The sequence below is a fragment of the Manihot esculenta genome, chromosome 11 (genome assembly GCF_001659605.2).
Source record: "Manihot esculenta cultivar AM560-2 chromosome 11, M.esculenta_v8, whole genome shotgun sequence".
Taxonomy (NCBI): Eukaryota; Viridiplantae; Streptophyta; class Magnoliopsida; order Malpighiales; family Euphorbiaceae; genus Manihot; species Manihot esculenta.
Window position 1 is genome coordinate 27,752,828 of NC_035171.2, and position 22,005 is coordinate 27,774,832.

At 28.4% G+C, this 22,005-nt stretch overlaps 2 protein-coding genes across 3 annotated transcripts in view; both read left to right on the forward strand.

Annotated features, from left to right (window-relative positions):
* The window catches only part of LOC122725082 (MDIS1-interacting receptor like kinase 2-like), a 35,565-nt gene extending 13,947 nt beyond the window's left edge, over positions 1-21,618 (forward strand). The window contains exons 3-4 of the mRNA XM_043961655.1: positions 19,403-21,070; positions 21,194-21,618. Coding sequence (XP_043817590.1) covers positions 19,403-21,070; positions 21,194-21,585 — 2,060 coding nt within the window. The 3' untranslated portion in view covers positions 21,586-21,618. The remainder of the gene's footprint in view (positions 1-19,402; positions 21,071-21,193) is intronic.
* On the forward strand, positions 314-2,690 carry LOC110626025 (MDIS1-interacting receptor like kinase 2-like). 2 transcript variants are annotated; one of them, XM_021771752.2, is made up of 3 exons: positions 314-834; positions 956-2,029; positions 2,164-2,690. In XM_021771752.2, the coding sequence occupies exons 2-3, from the start codon at positions 1,024-1,026 to the stop codon at positions 2,553-2,555; spliced, it is 1,398 nt and encodes a 465-aa protein (XP_021627444.2). In that variant the 5' UTR covers positions 314-834; positions 956-1,023; the 3' UTR covers positions 2,556-2,690. The 2 variants fall into 2 exon arrangements, with proteins under 2 accessions (XP_021627444.2, XP_021627445.2); XM_021771753.2 differs by having other exon boundaries at positions 959-2,029.
* Positions 21,619-22,005: the final 387 nt, after the last annotated feature.

Below are 22,005 nucleotides of genomic sequence, written 5' to 3' on the forward strand. Positions count from 1 at the left end.
TGGGGAAATAAATTCTCAGGCTTCATACCTTCAGAAATTAGATTCTTAAAATCTTTAAAAGAACTTGACCTGTCGAGTAACAAACTCTTAGGACTGATCCCTCCTTCCATTGGAAAATTGAGAGAGTTATCACTTCTTCACCTTTTTGACAACAAACTCTCAGGTTCCATACCTTCAGAAATTGGATTCTTAAAATTTTTAAAAAAACTCGACCTATCGAGTAACAATCTCACCGGCGCAATCCCTTCTTCTATTGGACTCTTGAGAAATTTATCAGATCTTGTACTTCTTGAAAATAAACTCTCAGGATCCCTTCCTTTGGAATTCAATAATCTTACCCGTTTGAAGTCATTGCAATTAAGTGGGAATGGATTCACCGGTCATTTGCCAGAAGATGTATGCCTTGGAGGGTTACTTGAAAAATTCGCTACTGCCTTCAATCATTTCTCAGGTTCAATCCCAAAAACTTTGAGAAACTGTACTAGCTTATTCAGGCTTAGGCTAGATTGGAATCAATTAACAGGGAACATTTCAGAGCAATTAGGGATATATCCACATTTGGATTATATGGATTTGAGTAACAATAGATTCCATGGAGAGATTCCATGGAAATTGGGTCAGTGGAAAAACATCACAAGCCTAAAATTTTCAAACAACAATATCTCTGGTAGCATACCGCTCGACCTTGGAAATGCCACTCAATTACATCTGATTGACCTTTCCTGGAATCATTTGCAAGGGCAAGTTCCTAAAGAATTGGCAAAGTTGAAGCTGTTGATCAAACTTTGTCTTAATAACAACAATCTTTTTGGCGTTGTTCCTTTAGATTTCAAGGTACTATCTAATCTGGATCATCTTAATTTAGCAGCAAATAACCTAAGTGGTCCAATTCCTGGACAACTCGGAGAAGTTGCAAATTTACTGATCTTGAATTTGAGTTGCAATGAATTTACAGCAGGTATTCCATTTGAGTTGGGGAATCTACATTTTCTACAAGTTCTGGATCTTAGTCACAATTTGTTGATGGGAAATATACCACAACAACTTGGACAATTAAGAACTCTAGAAGTGTTGAATCTCTCAAATAACATGCTCTCTGGTTCGATACCAACCACTTTTGATAATTTATGGAGCTTGACTGTTGTGGATATATCCTACAATGAGTTAGAAGGTTCTATTCCTGACGTTAAAGCCTTTCGTGAAGCTCCATTTGAGGCATATAGAAACAATACAGGCTTATGTGGCAATGCCAGTAGTTTAAAGGCTTGTACATCTATCAAGAGTGGTAAAACCAGTCGGGCAAAGAGAGAAAAGGTTGTTATTGTGATTGTACTTCCTGTTTTGGCGGCTCTGTTTCTAGTATTCTCAATTGGAGGTCTCTTGATTCTTCTCCCACTTAGAAGAAGACAAGCCCGATCAAGGGAATTACAAGATAAGGATATATTGGTAATACCAGGTCATGATCAGGAATTACAATATGAAACGATCATTGAGGCCACTGAGAATTTCAACTCTAACTATTGCATTGGAGTTGGCGGATGTGGAGTTGTTTATAAAGCTGTGCTGCCATCAGGTCGAGTGTTTGCTGTGAAAAAACTTCATTCATTACAGGAGTCTGACAAGTCAAAGAACTTGAAAGCCTTCGAAAGAGAGATTCAAGTGCTGTTAGAAATTCGGCATCGCAATATTGTGAAGCTACATGGTTTTTGTTCACATTCAAAAGACTCTTTTCTGGTTTACGAGTTCGTGGAAAAGGGTAGCTTGAGAAGCATTTTAAACAGTGATGAGGAAGCGGCAGAATTGGATTGGATTAAAAGGCAGAATATTGTCAAAGGTGTAGCTAATGCTTTATCTTATATGCACCATAACTGCCCTTTTCCGATCATTCATCGAGACATTTCAAGCAACAATATTCTTTTGGATTCAGAATACGAACCTCGTATATCTGATTTTGGTACAGCTATGCTTTTATTGTCGGACTCTTCCACCAAAGCCTCATTTGCTGGGACCTTTGGATACACAGCTCCTGGTACGTGCCTTTTAGTTTATCAAATCTGTGGCTGATGAGTGCATCATTTTTTTTACTATTACATTTTTTTTTTTACCAGACCTTTTCTTCTGCTCTTTTTTATTTTTTATTTTTATTTTTATTTTTTTTTTCAGAACTAGCCTACACAACGCAAGTGAATGAAAAATGTGATGTCTATAGTTTTGGAGTGATAACACTGGAGTTAGTAATGGGAACACATCCATGCAACCTCATCTCATCTCTTTGGTCATCAATATCTTCGTCGTCGTTGTCATCATCAGATGATCATGATAAATTGTTGAAGGATGTGATAGACCAGCGTCTTCTACTTCCTCAAAATCAAGTTGCAGAGAGGGTAGTCTACATTACCATGTTAGCATTTTCATGCTTGCATCTCAATCCCAAATCTCGGCCAACAATGCAACAAATTTCTTCAAAGTTGACATCTAAGCATCCTCTGGTTTCAAAGTCGTTCTCCACAATAAAATTAGAAGAACTACTTTCCAACAATATTGCCAACATTTGAATAAATTTGTAAGTTTGTATAGAATTATAGATGTACAGCTTTACTTTGTATATTTGCTAGTTGATCTATGTACTAGGTTGTCACCCTCCTTTCTGAAAGTTTTGATTTTTAGTTTGTCTTTTTTATATTTTTCTCTTTGTATGCATGTTATCTAGCATTTTTTTTTTGTACTTTTACTTTTTTTATATATATTTTTTATTTAATATATCGTGTATGAATTAGATGTATGAAATTAAAAGATATAATTTTATCCAAATTTAAGCTGTTAAATATAAAGAAATGTTAACATAGACTTCTTAAGCAATTAAATTTCTATCTCTAATTCATGAAATCAATCATTAAATTTCAATTAATTTAGTTTTCAATCAATGAATTATTTGTATCCTAAATAAGATATAACAATTTTTCATATTCTCTTCCATCTATAGTTTTTTGGTTATCTAATAAATAGGTTGTGATTTGCAAAACTCATCTATGCTAAGACAGACTTTTGCTTCAAACGGTTAGTTTTCCCAATATTTTTTCATTGAAATTTTTAGATATTTATATTTTTATGAACTTTATACTGATTGTATCTTTTACGCAGCAGTTTTGCTTGATTGAAATTTTTTTTAAAAAAATAGTTAAATTGTTTGAGTTATTAAGTTAAAATCTATTGTTTTGGGACCATGATTTGGAAAAAATATATATATATATATATATATATATATATATATATATAACTATTTTGCTTTTATTAAAAAGTTTCATTTTATGGTATTAATATTATATTTAAAGACACCATAATTTTATTAAATTAGAACATAGTATAATTTATGATACTATTATATTTATTTTTTATGTTTAATTTTTAATTTATTGTAATTTTGTTAAAAATTTATTAAAATAATTCAGAGATATTTTATTAAGTGATGAGAAATTTTAATTCATTTTAATATCTCATTTAATATAATAGTCATTATCTATATTATATTAGCATTAAGATACAAATACTAAATTGAAAGTTCTAACTTATAATTCTCTCTTTCTGTCGATTAAAAGCTAAAATAATATTATACCAAACAAGCCCATAATACTACTAGACAATAATTTGACAGCAATATGAAATTGTTAAAAAATTTGATAAAAAATTTATTTTATGTTTAATAAAAGCAAAATAATTAAAAAAAATTCCTAAACTTTACTTATTTTTAAAATATGGCTTTTAATTTAATCATACCCTGCCATCATCAATTGCTGTTAAATTTAATGGCTATTAATAACTTTATTAACAGTGGGGTGTAATTGTTAAAAATGAAAAAATTTAGAGTATAATTGTAAAATTAAGTAAAATTTAGGATTTATTTACTATTTCTCTGACATCGTAAATTTGTCCTAATTTTTTTACTTTTTATAAGAAAACTAACTTTGTTATTATCTTTGTATTTTTTACTTTTACTTCAAAATAAAAGAAAATAATAAATGGAGGTATATATTGGAAAAAATGAATATAAATGGAGAAAATAAAAAGTTTAAATTTTTAATTCAAATGTAAATTTTTTTCTTTATTATTTTCTTATTTTTATTTTGTATGAGTGAAAGAAAAAAAAATCTTGTAAAATAATTAAAATAAAAGGGTAAAAAATGATAATGATATTGTAATTTTATAGGTTGGAGTGTCTAGCTCGCTTAGTTAAAAGCACGCGATCATGAGGTTTCGAGTTTGATCTCCATCATGTTGCTTTTAAGTGAATTTTAAATGCTTTTAAAGAAAATATTATAATTTTTAAGGAAAATAATGAAAAAATATTCATATGTAAGAGAGTGAAAATTTAAAAAAATAAAAAAATAATGATGAATTTGCAATTTTAGAAAAATAGAAAAAATTAAAATTAATACTTTTTACAATTTTACCTCAAAATTTTTCTTTTAACAATTGCACCATGTCGTTAACAGGTGTTAAATGTAACAGTATGGTACAATTAATGCAATAAAAATTAGTTCAGAATGCAATTGTTGAGAAAAAAAAGTTTATGATAAAATCGTAAAAATGATTATCGTTCAGGATTTATTTTGGCTATTCTCCCTAATAATATTATAATTTTAGCTATGATTTTTATTCGTTGTTAAAAAATAAATAAATCATTATCTTTTGTATTGAAATATAGAGTCTAACAATGGATTGTACACCATACTCTCGAGGTGAATTTTTTGAGAATTATCTCATATGTCTTTTTTATATATAAAAATATAATATTCTCCTAACATATTCTGATTAAAAAATTTACAGACAAATAAGAAAATCATAACCGCTATGAGCGTAACTAAATTGGTGAACTACATTAAATCTGTGTATTATTTACTTTTTGTGTTTATTCTTTGATTGTTTTATTGTTCGGTTCTTAACATTATGCTCAGTAGTGAAGGCGGCAGATGTAATAGATTTCAAATTGTTGCTATTAATTTATGGATACAACTAAAATATATGAGATAATAATTTACTATTATTCTTTATATGAAGTAATCTGTGTGTTATTTGCTTTGTATAATTGTTGTTTAATCTAGGTACTAGGTTGTCACCCACCTTTTCAAAAGTTTGATTTTCATTTTTGTCTATTTGAAATCATTCTCTTTATATGCATGTTATCTAGCATTTTTATATTTTGTATTCTGTAAGTTTCTTCCATTTTTTTACTAAATATTTTGTCTAGGCCGAGTATAATGGGAAGTTTTGTTGACATGGATTAGTTTGGGACCTAATGTTAAATTTTTCCTAGATTTTTTTTACAAAAATAAAATTATAATTCTTAATAAAAAAAGTCTATATAACTTTTTTTCATGAATTTCTTGTCATCTAAGCTTACTGCATTAATCTCTTACTCTTTTAAAATCTTCTCGTGAATTGTTAGAGCCGTCACTAAACTTTTATAAGATTGTAGAAGAAAGGTTAACCTCATGTCATATTTAATTAGTTTGTTAAAAATATTAAAGTGATCTTTCACATTCGCACTTTCATTTTGATTTGGTACAATTAATTATTCAAGTACAAAATAGTTTATGATAAAAGACTGATTATATTCCGTCATAAATTTTAACCAATATTGTTTGGTTAAAACAATATAAAAAAAGATAGACTATAAGTCAAAAAGTTTTATTGAAATTCTTTAAAAATTGAAAAACAAGTCTCTAATAGTCAAGGAAAACTATTTATAATAGAAAAAAAACTCTAATATACAAAATTATAAAAATATCCAAAAAATAATTAAAATGCAAAATTAATCCCCTAAATAATGGAATTTCCATATCGAATTTTATGATAAGTCTATAACTTTTGTCATACTTTTAAAAGTCGTGCGTCTCAAAATTCCCTTTCCGAAAAACTATCGTGGGTCTCCATTAGACGTCCACAGCAAAAGTTAAGTCCGGTCTAAATCTGCCATAAAATTTAAAACTAGTTGCTCCGTATCAATTTATGAGTGACTTTAACGTGCCTAAATATTTCAACTTTTTCCACAAGATAATTGGCGAAATCTATTCCAATACATCATACTTCAACATTAGGAGCTAACATAAAAGGAATCAAACTCACTACCTTCTATTGAACCTTATCCCAATCAGCATCTTTGATTATTGTTGAATACTTTTTTGATGTGATATCGCAAGTATACAGATCACACAAGTAATATGATAAAAAATAAAATATCGTTCCATGGAGAATTAGTGTTTAAATATTAGGCTACGAGTGAAACAATTGCTCACTAACCATAATATTTACAAGAGAAATTATGAAATAAAACAAAGAAACATAAAATTAGCAAAAGGAATAAAAAAATCCAGATTAAAAAACTCTTTAATTAGGTGAAATCCAAGCCAAGAGAGTTATTTGAAGAAGATGCAACTGTCCCCTCTTTTTCTCCCAGTGATTTTCATGAATAGTGAAGAGAAGACGGTGAGAAATAATGGAAATTGAGAGAAAAGTAGTAAAGTGGTTGCTATCCATTTCTTACAGGGTCTTCTCCCTCTCCAATTGAAGGAAAAAGATAAATTTATATTCTAAAAAAAGCTACTATTTATCTAGAAATAAAGTTCCAACAAAAATACTTGTATATATAAAAATCCAGCTTCGACGGGTAAATGCATTTAAAAGGGACAAGTTTTAGTGAATGGTGATTGATAGCGAACTTGTTTGGGGTCATTTTTTAATAACTAAATGATATGCTTTTTTTTTCCTATAAAATAATTGTAAAATATCTATAAAATGATAATTTATAAAACTAAATAAATTAACTAAAGTATCAAATAAGTAAATAAAAATAGTTATTTACATAAGCCAAATAGATGCAAGATATAGTTAAAAGCATCTAAAAATTTAGGTCATCACTTTTGGTTGTAATAATTTGATTATTCATTACTATACAAAGTTACACGAAACAATTAGTCTTGGATTTTACGACAGATTTAAACTGAATCTAACTTTTGCTGCCGATATCCGATGAAGATCTACGATAGCCTTTCGGAAAGGGAATTTCGAGACGCACGACCTTTAAAAATGTGACAAAGACCGTAAGCCTGTCACAAAATTCCACCGTTTAGAGAGTTAATTTTGCATTTTAATTATTTTTTTAGATATTTTTATAATTTTACATATTAGAATTTTTTCTATTATAAATAGCCTTTACTTAGCTATTTGAAACTCATTTTTCAATCTTTAAAGAATTTCAATAAGACTTTCGGTTTCTAACCTATGGTTTCTTTTATATCGTTTTAATCAAACAATATTAGTTAAAATTTCTGACAGAATCTAATCAGTCTTTTATTACGTAGACATCATTCACAATACTTTAAAAATAAAATGATTTTTTTCCATTAAATAATTTTGTACTCATTTTTTTGACATTATGAACCAAGCCTCTAATATCACATATTATTATGAAAATAAACCCCACAAAATATTTTGATATGATAAACAAAATTACTCCACTGCAAATCCACTAATAAAAAAAACTTACAACTAATTATTTTTTTCCATCATAAATTACCTCATGCAGATCACTAGCTCGCCATACGACTCAACCATATTTTTTATTGCTCCTACAATTACATTACCTTTAAGTCATAACTATCTTAATTTTGGTTTTATATCTTCTTCTTTAAGAAATTATAATATAATCTATCTAGTTTGTTGTATTTCACTATTCAATAAGAAACCAACCATTATTAAATTTAATAAAAAGTGATTTCTAAACCAAAATATTATCCGTCACCAATGACTTATTGGTCAAATTTATTAGCAGCTCTCCAAAGGATTCGAATGCTTTGCTTGAAAAAAAAATATTTGTAAAAGAAAGAATACAATTGAATTTTTACACAATCATAGATTTCCATTAGCTAAAAGACCAAATTTACTTCTTTAACGATATAACAAAAGTAAAAAAAAATAGGCTAAATGAGGTCATCGTCTACTGTAGTGGCGATTGCTTTTCCCTTACTGTCTCTCCTTTCTTTCATAATATTCTGGGAATTACCAGAATTTACAACCTTAGAAGACTGTCCGCCGTATTTGCTTCTATACTGCTGCATTCCTGTCGAACCAGAATTTCTATAATTAAAATTTCGGTTATACTGATGTCAAGGCTGTCAATCAACACGCTCTTCTGCCTTTTTGCCATCTCAATGACATCTGCCAAAGTGAAAATTGCAGCTACTCCCATCATATAACGAATTTCGTGATTCAGGCCCTTCTGATAATGAGCAACCTGTTGGATTTCATTCTCACAGTCTTCACATCTCGCCTGCAACCTCAGAAACTCCTCGGTATATTCATCCACCCTTCGATTCCTCTGTACACAGTCATGATACTGGTTATATAAAATCTAAACGTGATCACTAGGAAAGAACCGCTTTTCAATCTGCTTCATCAATACCTAGTTTCGTATGGGTTCCAGCCTCCTCCGATAGCATTTGTTTTGAACTGAATTTCTCCAAGCTGCTGCACCCCTTTTTAATTTATAGGCCACAATTGGAACCTTTCGATTCTCTTCCATGTTCATAACTTCGAAGAAACGTTCAACCTCCGCCAACCAATTAAGAATAAATTCTATATCCAACGAACCAGAAAAGTTTTAAAGATCTACCTTTATCTTGTAACCTTCTTGATAATTCTGTTGGGGATTTGAAGGCACAGGATTGGCGACCACATGATTTGGAACTGGCTAGAGGTATTCGGCTGCGGCGGGTTGGTGGATTCCCTGCGGTGGGTTGGTGGATTCCCTGCTGCGGGACTAACCTGTCCGATCATCTCCCTCAATTCTGCCAAAGATGCCTCAATTGCAGCAAGTCGTGCCTCTTGGTTGTCTGTCATGGACGAACTTCGCTCTGATACCAATTTGATATAGGACTGATTAGACTCCGTCAAGAGTTTTAGCTAATAATGTTTGGCTAAGACGAAATAATAGAAATGAGATGGTAGAAGCCGAAAAGTCTTATTGAAATTCTTAAAAAATTGAAAAGTATATCAAATAGCCAAGGAAATGCTATTTATAATAGAAAACAAACCCTAATATGCAAAATTATAAAAATATCCAAAAAAATAATTAAAATGCAAAATTGACCCTCTAAACGATGAAATTTTCGCCTCGAACTTTGTAACCAAGCCTCTGACCCTTGTCACACTTTTAAAAGTCGTGCGTCTTGAAATTCTCTTTCCGAAAAACTATTATGGGTTTCCATCAGACGTCGGCAGTAAAAGTTAGGTCCGGTTCAAATCTGCAGTAAAGTCCAAAACTAATTGCTCTGTATCAAACTATTATGGAAGAATAAAAAATATCACTGAATTAAATTATTATTATAATTTTAAGGTTGTGATGTTTAAATGTGTTGATATAATGTCTATCACAACATAGGTATGAAGCAAGATGAATATAGACTCACATTTATAAATTTTTCTCATTTGATACATACTGATAATAAATTAGATGATGATCCATATGTATTCTCATCCCAGGTAAAGCAAGTGTTTTATGTCCAATATCAAAAAAATATGAATTGAAATGCAGTTATGAAGATTAAATCTCAGGACTCATTTGATGAGGTACTGACAGATGAAAATTGTATAATGCCCATAATTTGTGACAATTCTAGTATGGATGAGCAATCCAATTGGGTAAGAGATGACGTAGATGAAGATGACATTTTTTATGTTTGATTGTATTTTACTTAAAACTTTCTATTTGTATGGTAAATTCTCTAAAATCTTTAATTATTTCTTTACGTTGTTTTTACTTAATGACTAACGTCTAAATTTCTACTTTTATTAGTATTCTCTAACTACAAGAATGATATTACATGAATTAAAAAAAAAAATGTCTAGGAGATCTAGAAGTTTTCATGTTCTTAGACTAGTGAGAAATGATTCTCAAATTGACGGACAATCTCTACAACAAGATTCAAACCAAACAATGGATTCCTCTCAATAAGAAACTCAACAAGTGAATGGTAATTTGATCATAGAGATGATTGGTAATATTTTTTTATTTCATATTTGCAGTATTTATTTTTTTTATTTTTAATAAATAATAAAGCTATCTAAATATATGTTTATGTCATGCGAATAAAGATACAAGCGAAAAAAAAATTTTAAAAGCGTGGAAGAACTACAATTATTTCAATTTGAAACATAGATTCTAATGAAAAAATTTATATTGAAATCGATCAATTTGGAGTCCCATGCTCAAAGAAAGGAGCTACTCTTGGATCCTTTTTAGGAACCATTGCTACAATAACACATATCCTCCTTTGAATATATGTTAGATGGGATAAGAGGAATTTAGCCCACTCAGGACCAAAATGCTAAAGCTGGTTGAGGTATCAAATTTCACTTATCTCTAATAATGGCATCTATTTTTTTTGTTAGTTGTATTTGCGTTAGTTTTCTATAGTAAATATCTTAATTATTTTTAAATTTTTTATATTATGCAGAAGAAATTTGCATATCCTCCTGAGACTCAAAGTTGAAATTTGAAATAATTAAATAAGAAATGGCGAGATTTTAAAAGTGATTTAAAGGCACAATATTACAATCCATCCAAGACAATAGAGCAAATTATAGAAATTGTACCCAAAGATGTGTTACCATCGCAGCGAATTGCTCGAGTTAATGAATGGTTTGTTGAAAAAAATCAAGTTTGAGTTTGTTCAAGGAATTCATTAGCTTGTATTTTAGTAATGCATGATTGTCTTATTATGATTATTTTTTTCACAAAAAATGAGCGCAATCAATACAACAAATGCAAGAAAGCAAAAGAATGAAAACGCTTCTGATAGAAAGAGCTATGCAAGACTAACGGAGGAAATGATAAATTCATCGGTTTTGAAACTAATATCAATATGAAAGTTTTGACATGGATTATATATGACATTACATAACAACATAACTCTTATTGTAGGAAAAATTAAATGGAAAAACTCTATAGACTTAAGTTTTTGAAGCTACCCATAAGAGAAAGGATGAGATATACGTGGATGATAATATAAGAAAATTGATGGTACGTAATTTCTTCAAAATAAGATTACTAACGACGCTTTTGGAGTTGACTTTATTTTGTGAGTAAGATTTTAAAAATTGATAATTATTTTTATTTAAAACTTACAGGTAAAAGTGAAACTTGTGATAGTGGTTTGTCTGAACTACATGAACAAGTATTTCAAAAACTATAATGGATCCAGAGCATATATAATAGACGGGTATGGTCTATGGGTCTTGGGCCTGACACCTAGAAATAATTTTGGTGTGACATCATATTATGTAGGATCAGGATGGGAGTCTACCATAATTGAAAATCATTCAAGTGAAATATAAGAGCTTAAGGAGAAATTATGAACACTCACAAATAATTATGATGAATTGAAAGGAGTACTACATGCAAAAGTATCCTGGACAATTGCAAATACAATTAGCTAATGCTTTTCAAGTAATTCATAATATCTAATAATTAAATATTTTTAATTTAACTATTATGATGAATTGAAAGGAGCATTGTTTACATTATATTGTTTACAATTAGCTAATGCTTTTCAAGAAATGTGTTTTGATTTTGAATTTAGTTGTTTACATTATAAGCTTGACTCGAGTTTCATTTATAAGCACAAGTTTCATTCATAAAATAAATATTAAACTCAGGTTCGGTTTGAACTCGATTCGTAATAAACTCGCTTATCACATTAACGAGCAAACTCAAACTCCATTTAAAAAGATTGAAATTGAGCTCATTCAAACTCGAATTTGAGCTCGATTATATTATAAACAATGTCAATATAATTTAAATTTATTTAAATTATAAACAAATTTAAATTAAAAATAAAATTTAAATTATAAGATTATTGAGAGATTTTTAAATTAAATTTTTTTATTTAATTGAAATCTCTCAAAACTGAAATTAATGAAAAAAAATGTAGAAAAATTGTCCTTTTGTAGAGAAGTCATAATCTTCTATATTCTATTATTCTTTCAAACTTTCGATGTGTAATTGGTGTTTGGCGAACAAGCTCACGAACTTATTCGCGAGTTTGGTCATGAATTTGTTCGTGAACCTATTCATGAGTCAGCTCGTGAATTTATTCATAAACTTGAAAACAAACCGAATTCGCGAGTCTAAACGAGCTGAATACTGCTAACCTCAGACTCAGCTCGTTTATTAAATGAGTTTAAAAAGTGAGTTTGAACTCAGCTCATTTAGAAAACGAGTCGAATTCAATCGAGTTTTTATCAAGCCAAATTTCAAATAACTCACGAACAGTTCGTTTATACTCTTAATAATTCTCTAATTTGAATATTGAATATTAAAAATCAATATCATATCATTCTCTTCAGATTTTCTTATCTACTTTTTCTATTAATAGAAACTTTAATAAATCTAAGTAGTAATTAATGTACAAAAGGGAAATACATAATTTTATCATGAAGCTGATAAATTTTGAACTAAATAGTTTAAATTAAAAAAAAAACTCAGAAATTTTATTACCTCAATGTACTGATTATAAAATTTTCAGGAGTATTATCAGATTTTGTAATCTTTAAAATTTATATGAGTAATTCTCAGTAGCATTACCTCATTTTATAATATAAAAGAATAATGAATAAAAAAATTTTAATAAATATATACTAAATTATAAAAATTAATTAATATATTTTAAATTAACAAGCTAACTTGCTATTAAACTTAACCGTTAAATTTAATGGAAATGAAAATGACATATTATTAACTTAATCGGTATCAAAAATTAATATTTTAATATAATTAATAATTATTAAAAAAATTCTAAATTTTATAAATTTTAACAATTATATCCTAAACTTTTTTTAATAAATATATTTTAAATTAATTTTGATTTAGTTTAATTTTTAATTTTAATTCAGTTTATTTATAATTTAGGATGCATATTTTTAAGAATTGATAACTCATATTTCAATATTTTTTATATTAATAAATATAACTTTTTATATAATTATAAATTATAAGTGTTGTGATAATATTAACTCTAGTAAATTTAATACGATTTTTCGTACTTAAAAAATTAATTATATTTATTATATTCATTTTAATTCTGAAGAAAGTCAATAATCAGCTTAATAAATTTAAAATGACTAAATTCATTAAATAATATATAAATTATAATAATAAACTAGTTTGAACTTAGCCATTTTCAATGGTTGTTAACTTTTAGCGCTATTAAAATAGATACGATAAGTATAATTAATTTTTCCGATAGCGAAAATAATGATCGTTGATTTACTAGTGATATTATTATCACAACACTTATGACCGATAAATATGTCAAAAATTATACTTATCAAATAAAAAAATAAAAATGAATTATCGGCTCTTAAAAATATGTGATATAAAATTATAAATAAATTGAATCAAAATTAAAAATCAAACAAATTGGAAAATTGATTTGGAGTCTATTTATTAAAAACAAATTAGGGTATAATTGTTAAAATTAGTAAAGTTTAGAGTTTTTTTTATAATTATCTATTTAAGTTATATTAACATTTTAATTTTTTGTATTGACTAGGATGATATCGTGGTATTTTCATTAAATTTAACAATTAAATGATAGAGTATAAATAAATTTAGGTAGTTAGTTTATAATATATTAATTAATTTTTATAGTTTAAATATATTTATTAGAATGCGAATGGTGGAAATTTTTTTTTCCAATTATCTCTAATATAAAAGATAAACTATTATTTCTAATTAAATCTTTTTATAATTTTTAATTTTAATCAATTATTTTTTTTATAATTTTAACCAAATTAAAAAAATTAATAATTTTTTTTATAATTTTTTAACTTTAATCAATTATTTTTTTAATAATTTTAACCAAATTAAAAAAAATTAATAATTTGTTTTATAATTTTTTAACTTTAATCAATTATTTTTTTAATAATTTTAACCAAATTAAAAAAAAAATATTAATAATTTTAACAGGACCAGTTGGGGATTGGAATCTAGTCATATAATAAGCTAAGTGAGCAAAAATACAATTTAAAAATAGTAGAAAAGAAAATATAATTATAAACAAAGGGAATGAAGTATAAATTTGAATTACTGTTAAATTATAGAGAATGATAAGATTCTACATTTTTTGTCATAAGATAATTAAATATTTCCTTCCATTTTTTTAATTTTAATATATTATTATTTTTTAATTAAAATTCAAACTCCGAAACTTTTGTTCTTACTAAGATTACAGACTAATGTCCTTTCCCATTACCTCCAAACTCCTTAATTCATGCCAAATTTGTTCATAGAACTCAGAGTCAACACAACCATGAAACACTTCTAATTTGTGTTGTAGTCAACAGAAAATAAATTAATTTGGCATGGAAAATGCCTTTTGTGGGTCAATTGATAGGAACTAATTTGTGTTGTAGTCAACAGAAAACTCATATATTTTTCAATTATTTGAGAATGGAGCTTATAATAATAGCCCAACAAATTTATTCATTTTAAAATTAAACCATTTAACATGGAAAATCTATTTAACAAATTGGAACTATTTTAGACTTGTTTTTGTTATGTTTATAGTATTTAAAGTTTTAATTTAAATTTTAAAATTAATGTCAGAGAGCATTCAGTCCATTTGTTCAAAAATAAATCGGATAAAATAAATTAAAAATTAAAATTTTAATATTTGTAAAAATTGAATCGAATTGATTTTAAACAGAAACTTAATCAAATCAAATTAGTCTCATTCAATTTCATTTAAACTTTTTAATAGATTTTTTATTCTTCACACATTATTTTTAATATTTTAAAATACAATTAAAATATTTTTTATTTTATTATAATTTAATCTCTTTATATTATAAAAAATAATATATTATCATCACTTATTGATTCAATTTAATTTTTTTATCAAAATCAAATCAAAATTGATGACCACCGGATTTTCTTTGCCTTAAGTGAGGCCGGACCCAAGAGAAGAATAATAGTCCAAAGCCCATCAGGCCCTCCTTAAGCAAGATCAATCCAGCCTCTCAAGCCCCGATCCAGAGACGCGGGATAAATTAGGTCCACTATGAGGCTGGGTCCACCACGAGCCCAGATTCAATGAGAAGGGATGTCTGGCCCACATATCCAGAAGACTTGCTTACACGCGTACTGGGGGGAAAGTAAATGGCCGTTACGCATGGAGTAGGAGTCTGACACATCCGTATGTACGGAGCTGGGTAACAGAGACAGCTAGCGCTGTGGCAGAGGGACAGATATACATCACAGGTAGAGAGGAGGGGGGCTTTCCCTCAGATTCACTTCTTCTTTCCCCTTCCTAGGCTCCACTTTTTATTTTTCTATGCGACTCTTGCCTAAGGACACTACTCTTATTCATAAAACCTGACTTGAACGTCGGAGGGTTTCCGCCGGGGCATTCCCGGTGGACCCCTGACCCCTTTTCCCTTATTTTGTAGGTCCTTTCCTCAAAGAAAACATAGAGAGACCTATTTGACAGACCCATCAGAGAGCCCAAAAAGGAATCAGATCCATATAATAGAGGATAAGGGAGAACCAGATCTATCGGAGTCCAGGGAGATTGATAGTTATCAAAAATAATTAAAAATTTTTAAATTAAAAAACAAATCAAACTGAAATAAATAAAAAATTAAATTAAAATTTTAAATTAATTTAATTCCATCCATTTTTTCAATTTGAACAGCTAAATATAATTAATATGCATGTATCTTGCTGTGCACTAACCATTCCTTGACTTAGTTTTTATGAAATGGTAGAAGAAATGTTCATGCTTGGATTGACTAGTCAAAAATTCCACATGGTTTTGAATAAGTCAAAGGCTCACATGATTGTTTCAAAAGATTGTTGAATAAGTCAAAGGGTCAAAGTATCGTTTACTTTAAAAATGGTCATTGCTTCACTTGTCTTCCCAAATTAAATTCTCAATCAAAACAAAATTTGCGTGAAAGCGAAAATTATGGTAATTTAAGTTGCATTTATAAATATATATTAATAATTTTTTATTAAAATAATTTACTATATAATTTTTATAATATAAAAAATTCAAATTTTTTCTTTTAAATTTCTATTACTAACCTAAATTTAGATTTAAAATTTAAAATAAAAAAATATTACTATTCCGTGATAAATTTACTAATAAACTTAAAATTTGTTAGTAATTATTTTTTAAAAAATCACTATATTTTGTCCCATAAAAATAAATGTATAATTATTTTCATATGAAATAATAAATTCCATTATTAATTTTAGATCAATGTAGTATGATTTAAAATGATAATATGTTTTTATTTTATATTCAATAGTGATTAGAAATAAATTATAATAGTATAAAAAGGTTTTTAAAAAGAAAAAATAAATAAAAATGATGAAAATAAATGAGAAATATATAAAATGAGAGAGGAAAAAATGTGAGAAAAGTAAATAAAATGAGAGAGAATAGAAAAAAAGAAAGAAGTAATTAAAATGAGAGAAAAAATAGAAAATAAATTACAAAAGGAAAGAAAATATAAGAAATAATAAGAAAAAAAAAAGAAAATATATATAAAAAAAGATATTTTAAATTTTTTATAATATTTAACGGTTAAAATTATTTCGTATAGAAGACATTTTAAATTTTTCTATAATATTTAATAGTTAAAATAACGGATAATTTAATTAATAGATTTTTTAAAATTTTAAAAATATTTTAATATATTTTTCAAAATTAAGTGGTTAATTAGTAAGTTTTTTTATAATATAAGAATTAAATAATAATTTTTTTCTATAAAATAATTAAATGTTTCCATCCATTTTTTTTAATTTTAATATATTATTATTTTTTTAATCAATTTTAACTAAAATTCAAACTCCCAAACTTTTGTTCTTACTAAAATTACAGTTTTTATTTTCTAATGTCCTTTCCCATTACCTGCAACCTCCTTAATTCATGGGCAAATTTGTGCATAGAACTCAAAGTACACAAGCATGAAAAATGCCTTTTGTGGGTCAATCTCTAACAAAATGTGAAAAATGTATGCTATGAATTCTTGATAATTCTCTAAATTTGAATATTGAATACTAAAAATCAATATCTAATTCAGATTTTCTTATCTACTTTTTCAATTAATAGAATAATAAATCTAGTAGTAATTCAATTAATATAAAAGAAAAATCAATAAAAAAAACTCTAAATTATTTAGATTTTAATAAATATATACTAAATTATAAAAATTAATTATATTTTAAATTAATCAATTAAATTTATATATAGCTTACCATTAAATAACACGTGATTATCAAAAATTAGTATTTTAATATAATTAATAATTATTAAAAAAAATTCTAAATCTTATAAATTTCAATGATTATACTTTAAGTTTTTTTAATAAATATATTATAAATTAATTTAATTTTTAATTTAATTTAATTTTTAATTTTAATTCAATTTATTTTATAATTTGAAATACATATATTTAAAAATCGATAACTCATATTTTAATATTTTTTTATTAATAAATATAATTTTTATATAATTATAAATCATAAATATTGTAATAATATTAATTCTAGTAAATTAAATAGTATAATTCTCCGTATTTAAAAAATTAGTTATATTTATTATGTTAATTCTAACTTAATAAATTCAAAATGACTAATTTTAATAATTTAATATTTTAGATTGATTATTATAATTTGGTGATAAATTTTATTTTTATTTTTTATTTTTTTATAGTGAAATATTTTAAAGAAAAAATTTTAATTTTATGTTTAAAAATATTTTTTCTTAAATTTCCTCAAGAGTTCTCTATAAATACCCCTTTGTCAAGCTAAAGCTCTTCAATCACCCATGAAATAATCCACCTTTTTATTTTTGTACTATAATAGCCACAATGTGCTTTCTCGCTAAAACACTTTCCAAGTTATTCCAAGCCCTGCTTCTTCTCATCTTTCTATCCACTTTTGCCTGCACTGCAACTTCAGTTGGGATGGAAGCTTATTGTCTCTTAAGCTGGAAAGCCAGTCTCGACAACCAAAGCCAATCTGTTTTAGATTCTTGGGTTGGCAGGGGACCTTGCAAATGGATTGGGGTCACTTGTGATAGCTCTGGAAGTATCACCATTTTGAGCCTCATTAATTTAGGCTTAAGAGGTACGCTTCACAGTTTCAATTTTTCATGCTTTCCCAACCTTACTCGTCTTGACATTTCCAACAATTTATTGCATGGTACCCTTCCATCGCAAATCTCTAATCTCTCCAAAATTACATACTTGGACTTATCTGGTAATCATCTCACAGGAAACATTCCTGCTGAATTTGGAATGCTAAGTTCTCTTTCTGAGCTCTATTTATCAAGAAACAATTTCACTGGTCTAATCCCTACTTCTATGACAAAGTTGGAAAATCTATCCATTTTGTACTTGTGGGGAAATAAACTCTCAGGCTCCATACCTTCAGAAATTGGATTCTTAAAATCTTTAAAAGAACTTGGCCTGTCAATAAACAAACTCTCAGGACTGATCCCTCCTTCCATTGGAAAATTGAGAGAGTTATCAATTCTTTACCTTTTTGACAACAAACTCTCAGGTTCCATCCCCCATGAAATTGGAATGCTTGGTTCTCTTTCTGAACTCTCTCTGCAGGAAAACAATCTTACAGGTTCAATCCCTGTTTCTATGACAAAATTGGAAAATCTATCCATTTTGTACTTGTGGGGAAATAAACTCTCAGGCTCCATACCTTCAGAAATTGGATTCTTAAAATCTTTAAAAGAACTTAGTCTGTCAAGAAACAAACTCTCAGGACCGATCCCTCCTTCCATTGGAAAATTGAGAGAGTTATCAATTCTTTACCTTTTTGGCAACAAACTTTTAGGTTCCATACCTTCAGAAATTGGATTCTTAAAATCTTTAAAAGAATTTGACCTCTCGAGTAACAAACTCTCAGGACCGATCCCTCCTTCCATTGGAAAATTAAGAGAGTTATCAATTCTTTACCTTTTTGGCAACAAACTTTCAGGTTCCATACCTTCAGAAATTGGATTCTTAAAATTTTTAAAAGAACTTGACCTCTCGAGTAACAAACTCTCAGGACCGATCCCTCCTTCCATTGGAAAATTGAGAGAGTTATCATTTCTTTACCTTTTTTACAACAAACTCTCCGGTACCATACCTTCAGAAATTGGATTCTTAAAATCCTTAAAAAAACTTGGTCTGTCGAGTAACAATCTCACCGGCGCAATCCCTTCTTCTATTGGATACTTGAAAAATTTATCATTTCTTGGACTTCGTGAAAATAAACTCTCAGAATCCCTGCCTTTGGAATTCAATAATCTTACACGTTTGAAGTCATTGCAATTAGGTGGGAATGGATTCACCGGTCATTTGCCAGAAGATGTATGCCTTGGAGGGTTGCTTGAAAATTTTACTGCTTTCTTTAATCATTTCTCAGGTTCAATCCCAAAAACTTTGAGAAACTGTACTAGCTTATTCAGGCTTAGGCTAGATTGGAATCAATTAACAGGGAACATTTCAGAGCAATTAGGGATATATCCACATTTGGATTATATGGATTTGAGTAACAATAGATTCAATGGAGAGATTCCACGGAAATTGGGTCAGTGGAAAAACATCACAAGCCTAAAATTTTCAAACAACAATATCTCTGGTAGCATACCGCTCGAGCTTGGAAATGCCACTCAGTTACATCTGATTGACCTTTCCTGGAATCATTTGCAAGGGCAAGTTCCTAAAGAATTGGCAAAGTTGAAGCTGTTGATCAAACTTTGTCTTAATAACAACAATCTTTTTGGTGTTGTTCCTTTAGATTTCAAGGTACTATCTAATCTGGATCAACTTAATTTAGCAGCAAATAACCTAAGTGGTCCAATTCCTGGACAACTCGGTGAACTTTCAAATTTATTGATCTTGAATTTGAGTCGCAATGAATTTACAGCAGGTATTCCATTTGAGTTGGGGAATCTACATTTTCTACAAGTTCTGGATCTTAGTCACAATTTGTTCATGGGAAATATACCACAACAACTTGGACAATTAAGAACTATAGAAGTGTTGAATCTCTCAAATAACATGCTCTCAGGTCCGATACCAACCACTTTTGATAATTTATGGGGCTTGACTGTTGTGGATATATCCTACAATGAGTTAGAAGGTTCTATCCCTGACGTTAAAGCCTTTCGTGAAGCTCCATTTGAGGCATATAGAAACAATAAAGGCTTATGTGGCAATGCCAGTAGTTTAAAGGCTTGTACATCTATCAAGAGTGGTAAAACCAGTCGGGCAAAGAGAAAAAAGGTTGTTATTGTGATTGTACTTCCTGTTTTGGCGGCTCTGTTTCTAGTGTTCTTAATTGGAGGTCTCTTGATTCTTCTCGCACTTAGAAGAAGACAAGCGCGATCAAGGGAATTACAAGATAAGGATAAATTGGTAATACCAGGTCATGATCAGGAATTACAATATGAAACGATCATTGAGGCCACTGAGAATTTCAACTCTAACTATTGCATTGGAGTTGGCGGATGTGGAGTTGTTTATAAAGCTGTGCTGCCATCAGGTCGAGTGTTTGCTGTGAAAAAAGTTCATTCATTACAGGACTCTGACAAGTCAAAGAACTTGAAAGCCTTTGAAAGAGAGATTCAAGTGCTGTTAGAAATTCGGCATCGCAATATTGTGAAGCTACATGGATTTTGTTCACATTCAAAAGACTGTTTTCTGGTTTACGAGTTCGTGGAAAAGGGTAGCTTGAGAAGCATTTTAAACAGTGATGAGCAAGCAGCAGAATTGGATTGGATTAAAAGGCAGAATATTGTCAAAGGTGTAGTTAATGCTTTATCTTATATGCACCATAACTGCCCTTTTCCGATCATTCATCGAGACATTTCAAGCAACAATATTCTTTTGGATTCAGAATACGAACCTCGTATATCTGATTTTGGTACAGCTATGCTTTTATTGTCGGACTCTTCCAACAAAGCCTCATTTGCTGGGACCTTTGGATACACAGCTCCTGGTACGTGCCTTTTAGTTTCATTATCAAATCTGTGGCTTATGAGTGCATCATTAATAAAGAGAAGGTCTAGCATATTTATCTCATCATTTTTTTTACAATTACTTATTTTTTGTTTTTTTCCAGAACTAGCCTACACAACGCAAGTGAATGAAAAATGTGATGTCTATAGTTTTGGAGTGATAACACTGGAGTTAGTAATGGGAACACATCCATGCAACCTCATCTCATCTCTTTGGTCATCGATATCTTCGTCGTCATTGTCATCATCAGATGATCATGATAAATTGTTGAAGGATGTGATAGACCAGCGTCTTCTACTTCCTCAAAATCAAGTTGCAGAGAGTGTAGTCTACATTACCATGTTAGCATTTTCATGCTTGCATCTCAATCCCAAATCTCGGCCAACAATGCAACAAATTTCTTCAAAGTTGACATCTAAGCATCCTCTGATTTCAAAGTCATTCTCCACAATAAAATTAGAAGAACTACTTTACAACAATATTGCCAACATTTGAATAAATTTGTAAGTTTGTATAGAATTATAGATGTAGAGCTTTATATCGCGTATGGATTAGATGTATGAAAGAAATCTGCTGGCTTGGGTTAGCTTGACATTTTATGTTAAGTTTTTTCCAATTTCCTATAATAATAAAATTATTATTATTATTTATAAAAAAGTCTATATAAATACCTGTGTTTATCCTCGAGATAAAACTTTAATAAATCTAAATTACCTTATTATTTAATTAATTTCAAAAACCCTAAAGTCTTAAGCTTTTCATATTCAATTTTCACTAGTATGACATGTTATTTGAAATTAAAATATATAATTTTCTCCAAATTTAAGCTGTTAAATATAAAGAAATGTTAATATAGATTTGTTAAGCAATTAAATTCCTGTCTCTTATTCATGAAATCAATCATTAAATTTCAAT

Bases quoted from the DNA above. Each gene is read 5' to 3' on its own strand.
- LOC110626025 (XM_021771752.2), top strand. From the start codon at position 1,024: ATGGGAAATATACCACAACAACTTGGACAATTAAGAACTCTAGAAGTG. The intron at 2,030-2,163 runs GTACGTGCCTTT...TTTTTTTTTCAG, and splicing joins CTTTGGATACACAGCTCCTG to AACTAGCCTACACAACGCAA.